Raw genomic sequence first — 10,632 nt, 5'->3', positions numbered from 1 at the left:
CCAGACGCCAGAGGGCTGGTCCAGTTTGGCTCTTTCCGACTGCTCTCCCGTGATTGCTTTCCCAACTTGTCCATCATTCCAACCCACTATATCTACTGGCTGTACTGTCTGCCACTCAGTTCCGCCGCGCTGATTCCCATTGGACCTCCTCCGGTCGAGGCCCCGCCCCACGAGCTGGGCACCAGCATTGGGGCGCCTAGGAGATAGAGTGCGGCGTTTGCTCTGGGCTGGGGGAGGCGGTGGTGGAGAAGGAGGAGAAAGAGGAGAAGGAGGAGCGGGGCCAGCAGGAGGCAGCGGCGGCAACCCGGCTGTGGTGATGGTGCAGGTGCCCGGGTTCGGCGCGGAGCTGCCGGGCTGAGTGGCGCCTCCTCCGGGGTCCGCAGCACCGCGGCGTCTCTCCCGGGGGCGGGCGGGCGGGAAGATGCTGAGCAGGTTGATGAGCGGCAGCAGCAGGAGCCTGGAGCGCGAGTACAGCTGCACCGTGCGGCTACTGGACGACAGCGAGTACACCTGCACCATCCAGGTCAGTGCCGCGCCGCCCTGCCGGCGGGACCCCCGCGTCACCCGAGTCTGGCCAACTTGGCCCGCGACTGCTACCTCAGAGTGGCTTCCCCACCCCGAAGCTTTGTCTGCCCCTGGTTGCGGAGGACGGCCGGGTTGCAGGGCGCCTCTGCTGGAGCCCCTGTCCGGGCCCGGGCACTGGGCGCTTGGCGCCTCCATGGGGAAAGTCCCTGCGTCCTGGACCCCCAACTTATTCCCTGCTCTCTCCCGGGGTAAGGGTACTCCATCCTGGCTTCCGGAGCCAGCCCAGGTTGGGAGCATCTTCCGCGGGCGTCCGGAGGGAGGCTGGCAGGGCTGGAGGCTCCTTCCCCGGCCGCCCCGTCGGGGGACGCAAGCTTTGGTTCTCTGGCCCGTTAAGGACGGCCAGCAGGCTTTTCTTATCTCTCTTTGGTTGGAAGGATAATGGTCTGTGTCATAATTCACCGCCCCCCCTCCCGCCCAGCATTTCTGAGTCAGAGCTTTCCGAAGGTAGAACTGAACGCGCAGCCCATGCAGAGTGGCCTATGGAAGGGAACCCATCCAGCCCTCTGGGTGTTAAAGGTCTAGTCCCCCTCCCGCTGTTCGCTCCCCAAATCTTATTCTGTTGGGCAGTTCTGGGGGGCGTGAGGTGAAGATTTGGCAACAAGTCCCAGCTATTTGAGGGTTGACGGTGGCGAGAAAGAATCAGTGACTTACAAAGAACGCCAACAATACGATAATGCTGCACAGCATTTCTACACAACCTGGTATTTTTGAAGGGGTTTTTACAACCCCTGGCATATGTTCCTTCACTACTGCTGTGTGGCACGTAACGAGTAGTAGTCTTTCCCAGGAACGCAGTCACAGCCCTCCCTCCTCCTTTGTAAAGTCAAAGATAAAAAACAAAAAACATTGACAATGCTCCGGTGTGTAGTTCAGCAGCCGGGTGGATCCTGCTCTCTCTGGCGGAAACTGTTCTTTCTGGAGAAGCAAATTGAGTTGGACCCAGAGGGGTCTCACCTGATCCCTATTTGCAGCAAGCAATCAGAGAGGGCTTCTCGCCTCAGATGTGGGGGACAAAAACTGTCTGCCTTGGGTCCTACCCTCTTTGTCTCCCTGCGCCCACCTTATTTATTTTAGTTAGTTTATTTATTTAATTAATTTACTTATTGCTGACAGTGCTCAATAGCGGAAAATAGCGGTGTGGGAGAAAGACGCTGGGTAGTGTATGAGAGCAGCTGCCTCTGCTGACTGCGTGCTCAGTTCAGCCTTCTCTCACTACCCTTCCCCCGCCCCCCACTAAAACCAGCTCTGGGCATAAGTGATGACTGCTGCCAAAGATCCGTGAGGGTAGAGAAAGAGAACAAAATCTCTTTTTAAGGCCACCTAAGTACAGATTAAACAGTCATAAAGATGCTAGCCGTCAAGTGAAAGGGTTGTTGTAGTTGAATATGATAGAGATGTTATGTATTTCTTTCCTTACTGAATAAGTGGCACGTTATTTTTTGTTTCTATTGTATCTTTATGTGTCACATACAGTTTTTTTGCTTTTTAGTGGGGGAGGAGAAAACATGGAGTTGACATTTTCACCATGTGAATACACTGTATAGAGCTTTTAAAGTATTTATCTTTTTGTTTTAAAATTTAAAACATTTACACAATAGAATATCAAGGGCAGTACAAGATTTAGACTTCATGAGTCCTAAAAATACTTTTGGGGTATACATGCGGTGAAATAAAATTTCTAGGACAGATCATTAACTTATGCCAAAGTGTAAAGTAAAAATGAAACACAATTCACCTCTCCATTTTGCTAGTGGTAAATTTATGGTTTTAAGGTATTACAATAAGGCAACTGTTTTTTTTTTTCCCAGTTAGTGGAAACTTTAAAGTTTGTTGATTGGTATTACAGTTGTGGGTAGTTTTATTACCATTGAAAAAATACTGTTTTTAAGTTAAGCAGGACTTCCTGGAATTATGCTTACTATATGGTTGTGTTTATTTTCCTGATGGTCTTACTTTACATTATTATAATTCAGTGTTATAAAAATTTAGAAAAATTGGAAATAAATTTAAAAATTAAGCTTAGTGAAATATGACCATACAATAGTGAGTGTCCACTGTCTAGACATGTTAATGATTGTGCATTGTGGTTCTTGCATTAAGTCTAAAAAAACACAGGAATTCTAAAGTATATGTAATATTGTTATTTTGGGGCCCCATTATTGTGAATTGCTTTTGCTTTTACCTATATGAGGAAATGTAAGAAAAGACAGTATCTTATGTGAAATTAGCATTTTATTTATATAGCTTGTCTGAGCATTTAGACATTGAGCTTTTCTTAGAAACTTTTCCTATGCATTTCTATGTGTGTGTCTGTGTGTATGCTTATTTGTAAAATACTGGGCTTGGGGTCTTTTAAATCAGTATTGAAAGAAACTGTGAGCCACTTACTAGGTTAAAGCAATATTCCCAACATTTTAGGAATTGCAGTATTGTATATTTAAATCTGGTGACAATTTGAACTCTTTTTTCTTAAAGTATTACATGCCATATTTTTTGTTTAAATAAAGTCTGTATTTTAGAAAGATTTCAGTGCTTCTTGACATAATTAGAGACCACTTAGAGTAGTACAGAATCAGAAATGTATCACAGGGTTAGAGTTGTAATAGCCACATTTGTAGGAAATTCTGTCAGAAGTATTGGTCTGTCCTTTCATATTGCAGCAGTCATACTGATCTGGCACTTAGGATGTGATTATTAAGGTGATCAAAATGCCTTATATCCTCTCAGTGAAGGTTGCCAAAGTTACCAGACTATTCTTTTATTCTTTGTGATATGCAAATGTGTTTGTAGACCATGAGAAATGAAAGTACGTACACATAGGAGGGTTGTAGTACGCGTATAATTGCTCCCCTGTGAAGAACATTGTTAATAGCTCCCTGCCAGTTTTGAAGGTCATTGTCTCATAAATGCAGATCTGGTCCATATTTTTCACACATCTGTTTCATTTTATGTATATCTATATTTATTTACCACATTTACTCCCTTACTTTGTTATTTTATTTGAGAGAAAAATAGGAAAAATGAAAAAGCTACCTAGTATCTTTGAGTTCAGCATAATGAATTAAGTCGTATAAATGCTGAGGTACATAAAATCCTAAGGAATAGATTTTTAACTATATTTTGGCTTATAACAGTTTATAAAATATTAATCATGTATGTTTTATAAATGCCAGTAGAAATATGTTAAAAATACATACTTTAAGTCAGAAATATTAATCACTTTTGTGATTATTGAAAAGTAGAGCTACCTTAGAAATGAATTTGATTTTACTGGGAACATATTGAAATAACTACTGATTAAACAGCTAGGTTAAATTAGTTTTTGAAGTTAAGTAAGGTACTACCATTAATAAAATGTGTGTGTGTGTGCAGAGGAAATTCTATAGTGGAGCTAAGGTTTGGATTTGACTGTGGCTCAGCCACTTATTAACTGTGGGATCTAGGTAAGAATAAGGGAAGGAATATTAAGGGAGAGAACAAATGTATTAAGCCCTGTACTTGTCAGGCACTCTACCTGTGTTGTATTATCTCTCGTACCTCACAACAACATTGTATCCCTTGTACCAGCTGAAGAAAATGGGATTGTGGGTTGGTGGCAGAGCTGATGTTTCTCACATGGCTAACTCTGTGTAAGACTGTCTGCTAGGTGCTTTGCTTATACCTTATATCAACCATTTGAGAGGTAGGCGATATTATCCTCATTACACAAATGAGAGACAGGTTCAGATGAAGGGACTTGCTCAAAATTAGCGGATAGTTATATTTAATTCCGGATCCTTTTGTCTCTAAGTCCCATCTTTGTTCTTTATCCATTCTGACTCCCTAAGTCACTTCACTTGTCTGTATCTTAATTCCTCTTTTATAAAATGGGGATATTAATACTTATTTCATAGTAAAGAGAAAATTATTTGGAAATAGTACACATAATAAGGAACATTTAAAAAGAGTAATACATTTAAATTGTGCCTAATTCTATGCAAATTAAAAATAAGACAGAAGTGTTTTACGTAAGCTACGAGTTCCCTTAAAAGATAAATGTCAATGAAATTGTAAAATCCAAGGCTGGGGTGGTTGGAATCTTTATTAGAATTATTCTTTAAATTTTAAGAGTTCAGGTTTGCTTTCCTTCTATCCTACCAAATTTTTAGCTTTAGAGGGGCACTTATTGCTTAGACTGTGACTTGTCTTTTCTAAGAATTTCCGCTTCATATTTGCTGAGTGGAGTCCTTGGTTTCATTAATGCAAAAGGAATGTTATTAGAGAATTTGGATAATTTTATTCACAGAAGAGAACATAAAGCAGTTGTATTTTCATGAATTTTTAAAAAATTTTTTGCTTTAAAAAGTAATTATGCTGTCTCAGGGTCTCTGTTATAATAACAAGTCACACTAATTCTTGATACCAAGATAGTTCCAAAATTAGCCTTCTAGAATCCTAACAGCACTTGTGTTCTATTTCTTTATTTGTAAAAACATTTATTATATAAAATGAAGGCAAATCAGCCCCTTTTTTGTACAGAAGGTAAATTCCAGACATGTATTTTTGCTCTTATTCTTTTTCTATTTGTAAAACTACTGTTTAAGGAAGTGGCAGTGGCATCCAAGAGAAGCCTAGAAGCATTCAACACAGCAGATTTTACCCAACGCTATTTGTATGAATTTGCATTCTATTAAATACTTGGAATGAATATGCTAGATGAGGCAATTCAACATAGTGTGAAATAAAAGAGCATGTGGTTTTTGAGTCTTCTGTTTGTTACATTGTCCAGAGGCTTGTTTATCATGTCTGTGCTGTCATTAATATGATACTTAAAAAAAAAGAGAGAGATGTTTGCCAAAATAACATCATACAACCTAAAGACAAAAAGTAGTCATTTTTATTACGTGTTTGTAGTGGTTTATGTATAGAAATAAAATGTGTAACTCAAAATAAGAGGAAGCAAGGCATTAATTTTAGAAGTGATTTACCAGTGATGTAATAATTACTATGTTAAAATATTTTGGATTATTTTAAGAACTTTATTTTCAGGTAGATTATACTTTAGAACTTATAAAGGAGAGACTAAAAGAACTAATTTTTAAGACCTAAGAATTTACGGCCTAGTTCAGAGCTTTACATAGCTATAGTTCAATAAATATTTGTTCTGATTAGTTTGTGCTGCATGATCGCAGTGTTAACTTCAACACTAAACTGTCTTATACTTGAAAACAATAAACGTTTTTTTAACAATTGTATAACCCTCCTTGTAGTTTTAGCCCATGCATTTCCAAACCATTTTGCTCAGCACCCTTCTCCCTGGTGAGAAGTATGGTATGTAAGTGTGGTTCTTTATGGAGCCTTTGAGGTCTCTGATAATTTTCTGCAATTATCTTTTGTTTAATTAGCAGAGCACCTATGATTTTTTTTAACTTATCTTGTGGAATTTGAAGCTTTTTGGGTCCCTCTTCTCTCATCATTGCAGGTTTCGAAGGCTTAGGTCAAGTGAACACTGTGTAGTGCAGTGCGTTGTGGAGCGGTAGAGGTCTGGCAGAATTAAGGAACTGAGTATAGGCCATATAAACCTCCTTCACTCCTTTCCCCTAAGTCAGTATCACATAAAATGCTCTCCTCACAGACTCATTTTCTAACCTTTTGCCCAACAGGAAGTGAGCCATGTTTCTTAACCTGTTTCTAATTATGTCTATTTTAAGCTGACTCGATCCTCTCTCTCTGATAGCCTCATCTGTAACATTCTGTATGACTCTGCAGATCCTGTTTCATGGAGCACCCTTGTGAGGGTCACTCTTCTTCAGCTGTGTCTCACCAGAACTTGTACAACAGATGCGAATATCATGGAAGATTGGCCGTAGTCTTTCAGCTTCAGTATCTCACCTATGTGATGCTTAGGAGGAGGGAGCTACTTTCCTGGAGGTCAGGTGTTAGTTCTTGCTCCTCTGTTCTCTGGCCTTTGACCTTTGGGGCTCAGGCCAACCACCTTAATGGTTTTCTCATGCAGCTGAGAAATATAGAGAGTACTAAAGCATCTCCAGTCCTGTGTTGCAGAGGGAATAGTGTTTTCCCTAAGCAAGCAAAACCCCTTGTTCTATGTCCATCTTAGCTGGGTCTTTCATTCCTTTACGATCCTAGAACCTGGTGACCAGTATAAGTTTTCGAACTTTTACAAACATTTTAAATATAGGTAGAGCCAAAGATAGATTAGGGAGAACAGTTTCTGTGGGAGGACAATCTCTAGATTTAACTTATGGATCTCTTGCCTCCCAAGACCACCTGTGATCCTCATTATTGTTGTCAATATTTTGAGCAAAATAGAGCCTTTGCATTGGTCTGTCACCAGTTGTAATTGATGTACTGTTTCTAAGAATGGTGTTTTACCATCGTGATCTTTCCAACCTAATCGTATCACATCCCAGATTTGGAGGGCAGGAACTTGTAGACTCTTAGGTTCAAACTAACTCTCCAGGCTTTTGCTTGCTAACGTCAAACTAAACACAACTTGTATGAATCAGGTCCTCTAAGGAGATCCTTCCGTGCCATGCTCATACAGGCAAAAATAATTAGGCCACATGCTTGGCAACAACTGAGTTTGTGTACAATAGCTTCATTCACTTGTCCACAGAAACACCCCTTTGACAGTGATTATAGCTTTTATTATCTCTCCTGTCCTTCTGACTCCCTGTCTAACCATGGCCTCATCTGCTGGTCCATATTTAGAGATACTATACCACTCCAGAAATGCTTTAGGATTCATTCCTATATGTTAAGAATAATTTCAAAGCCTCAGGCGGCCACTGCTCACCAAGGGAAACCATTCAATATCAGGACCAAACATAGCTATTATGCCTTTTTAGAACCATCTTATTGTGCCACAACTCTTGCAGAAATTGTGAAGTTTGTAAAAGGCAAGGGGAACAGAAAAAGGGATGGATTAAAACAGTGGCTTCTCAAAGTATGGTTTGTGGATGAGCCCCATCAGTTTCACTTGGGTACTTGTGAGAAATGCAAATTCTTAACCCACTGCAGACCTAGTGAATCAGAAACTTGGGAGATAGAGCTCTGCAATGTTTTAACAAGTCTTTCAGGTGAGCCTTATGCTTGCTGAAGTTTGAGAATCACTACTACTGGGTTATATAGATATTTAGTAGATAAAGTTGATGAGTCTTATTGTTTGACTAGATATAAAAAGGGAGAAGAATTCAAGAGTCAATCTCACATTTCTAACCTTTGATTTTCTTTCCAATGACCTTAACTGATTTTCTAGCCTTGTAAGGTAAAAGTTAGGTTGTTTGCAGATATGCATACCTCTCTTCAAGTGGGCAGGATTCTAAAGATTCTACAGTGGGTCATAATTCCTGTTTGATGCTCTTGTATTTATTGGTTAGTTTTAATTTTGTATTTCCTGACCTAAAAACCATGTGTTGTTTTACACTTGTATATTGATTTTCAAGAAAATCGTCATGACTCAAAGCACTGGGGGATTAGGAAGGAGTAAAAGCCCCTAAGAGAGCCAAGGGATTGCAAACATGTTAATAGCAAACTGTAAAACATCCTGCAATTCAGGGCTAAGACAGGGTGATATGCTGTGGCTGTGCAAATGTGGGGGACTCAAAATTAATAAACATTTCTCAAAGGAGGTAAAATTTGAACTAGGTCATGAAAGAGTTCCAAAAGCAGAAAATGGGCTATGGGGGGGATGGGTAAAGGGCATTCCAGGCTGAGGTAACAGCAGGCTACTTCTAGGTAGAAGAGCTAAAAATGTAAAGCCAAATATACTTAGTCTTTCCTTTACTATGTTTATTTGACTTACTCTGGTGAAGTTGGGTCAAACAACAGAAATCTACTAGTCAAGGAAAATTACTGTCAGCAAATTTTAATCATTCTTGACATGTTCAGAGGAGTCAGTCTAAACTAAAATAAATGCCTAAAGCTGATGTTGAATTAAATCTAGTTCCAAAACTATATAACAGAAATTAAGATTCTTCATAAAGCAATGGCACCATATAACGAAAAGTGAGATCAGGTATCAATCTTCATTCTGTGACTGCAGCAACTACATGTGAATTTCATTTCCGAGAGACCTCATCTCTGGCATCAGTTTAGTTATCTAACCAAAAAAGAGGGTATCCAATTACAACACTTAGCTGATGTTTGATAATCCTTTGACCAATACTGTGCCACCAAAACTGTGCATTAACAGTTAGGAAATGTGACCCACAGAGCCCTGAAAGGTGCACTTAGCATCTCTGTTCCTAAACCTAACTGGCCACCAAAAATAGCTTTGCTGGAGGACGAAGAAGTGCTGCTTTGGATTCCCCAGCGAGCCGAGGCCTGCCAGCTCTGAAGTTCCCAGCCCTACAGAGGGTGCACTTTTAGCCCTCAAAACAATGCCAGGCTAGAGTTTTGGGAATGGGAGCCTCCAAGAGAGCATTGCTTGGCATTTGGGCAATTGGTGTTCGGCAGAATGCCAATGCTAATAGGTTATTTTGCTCAGAAAAAGAGAAAAAGAAGGGATAGTCTAAAGACTGATGAATAGGGGAATGACTGACAATACAGGCACTCCACTTTGTTGGAGAGATTAAGGAGGCTTGCTGTGAAATAGTATTGTGGGAGCCAGATAAATTAGCAAAGGCCCACATACCCAAGACCTAAAAGAAATAGTGGTACATCAAAACAGCATGCCCCAGGGCACACTCAAATGTCTGGCCACTTTCATTGAACTTGTAGTAGAAAAAGGCCAATCCTTATGAACCCTCATAGTCTAGTATTTCATCCAGGCAACTCTACAGTCAGGCAAATTATCCTTCACCTCCAGGCAGGTGCAAAGCTTTCTTTCTCTATAACCTGACTTAATTCACGAGCCTCTAGTCTGGGTCCCAGCCTTATTTTGAGGACACCTAAGTGGAAGAGTTGGCTTTAGGAGTCCCAATGGATTCCAAAATCTCTAGGCAGGAGATGCTACTAAGAACCTACTTGACATGAGCCAAGTAGATAAGAACATTGATCGCAACGCGAGGGAGAAGAATTAATCACTTCACCTAAGGATCTTAAGTACTTGTAGGGGTAATTTAGGCTGGAGAAGGCATCAGCCTGCCCTCTTCAGATTTTTACCTCTAGAAAAATCCAAATGATCCCCCTGAGTTGTTATGGAAGTGGAGGTTTTATAGGCCAGAGGACTCTCTGGACTGGCAATAATGTCTGGGATGTTTTGAGGCATATTGAGCCTGAAGTTTTATGGTACACACTCATCTGTACAACAGAACATCCCATCAACTATTTGGGAAGCCACTCAGAAGTTGGTTGTCAAGAGATAAAAGTCTGATCAAAACATGAGGCAGTTCTAGCAACTTCTTTAATCTATGCTAAGCTTTAGATTTCAATATATGGGAAATAGGTTTTTTTAAAAAAATTAATAGGAATTTGCTTGGTGTAGCTGCAGGACATAAGATATTGAACCAACCAATGTAGTATCAGATTTCATAAGCAGCATAGCTGATATGAAAAAATTGATAGTTTCTCTGCTTATTTTTAAATATACCTTGGATAATTTAGATAAGCTTATTTAAATGAATAGCCACAGTATAGAAAGCACATCTAAGAATTGTTTTCTAATAACTTTTATAATAAAGGAGAACACATTACTCATATTTCAATTTTAATATTGGGTATACTTTACAATCTGATTATTTTTAAGAGAGATATTATATTGTCCTGCTGCAAATTAGATTTTTTAGTGTGTCATTATAAAATATTATGGACTATTCCTACTATTAATCTCATAAAACCTATCTAATATAGTATCCTTTAGTTCCTGGTAGAAAGAAAATGACTATTTCTATATAGTTTATCCACAGACGTGGATAAACTACTTTCTCTTTACTTCCTAGATTCCACAATTTTATTTTCTACCATCTTTTCTTTTTTATAAAAGTATATTTTATTGATTATGCTCTTGTAGGTGTCCCAATATTTTCCCCTGTGCCTCCTTCTGCCCAGCACCCTTCTTCCCTCCAGCAACCCTTTGCCCTCAGTTCATGTCCTTGGGTTGTACAC

At 40.0% G+C, this 10,632-nt stretch overlaps 1 protein-coding gene across 5 annotated transcripts in view; it reads left to right on the top strand.

Annotated features, from left to right (window-relative positions):
* Positions 1–221: 221 nt before the first annotated feature.
* Positions 222–10,632, top strand: part of FRMD5 (FERM domain containing 5) — a 286,582-nt gene continuing 276,171 nt past the window's right edge. For all 5 annotated transcript variants that reach the window (XM_037151903.2, XM_037151914.2, XM_053666287.1 and 2 more), the window contains exon 1: positions 222–523. In XM_037151903.2, the coding sequence (XP_037007798.1) occupies positions 422–523 (102 nt within the window). In that variant the 5' untranslated portion in view covers positions 222–421. The remainder of the gene's footprint in view (positions 524–10,632) is intronic.

This window comes from Artibeus jamaicensis, unplaced genomic scaffold (assembly GCF_021234435.1).
Source record: "Artibeus jamaicensis isolate MK-2021 breed Jamaican fruit bat unplaced genomic scaffold, CSHL_Jam_final contig_1132, whole genome shotgun sequence".
Classification (NCBI taxonomy): Eukaryota; Metazoa; Chordata; class Mammalia; order Chiroptera; family Phyllostomidae; genus Artibeus; species Artibeus jamaicensis.
Note: the sequence above shows the minus strand (reverse complement) of the source record. Positions and strands in the feature narration are given on the sequence as shown.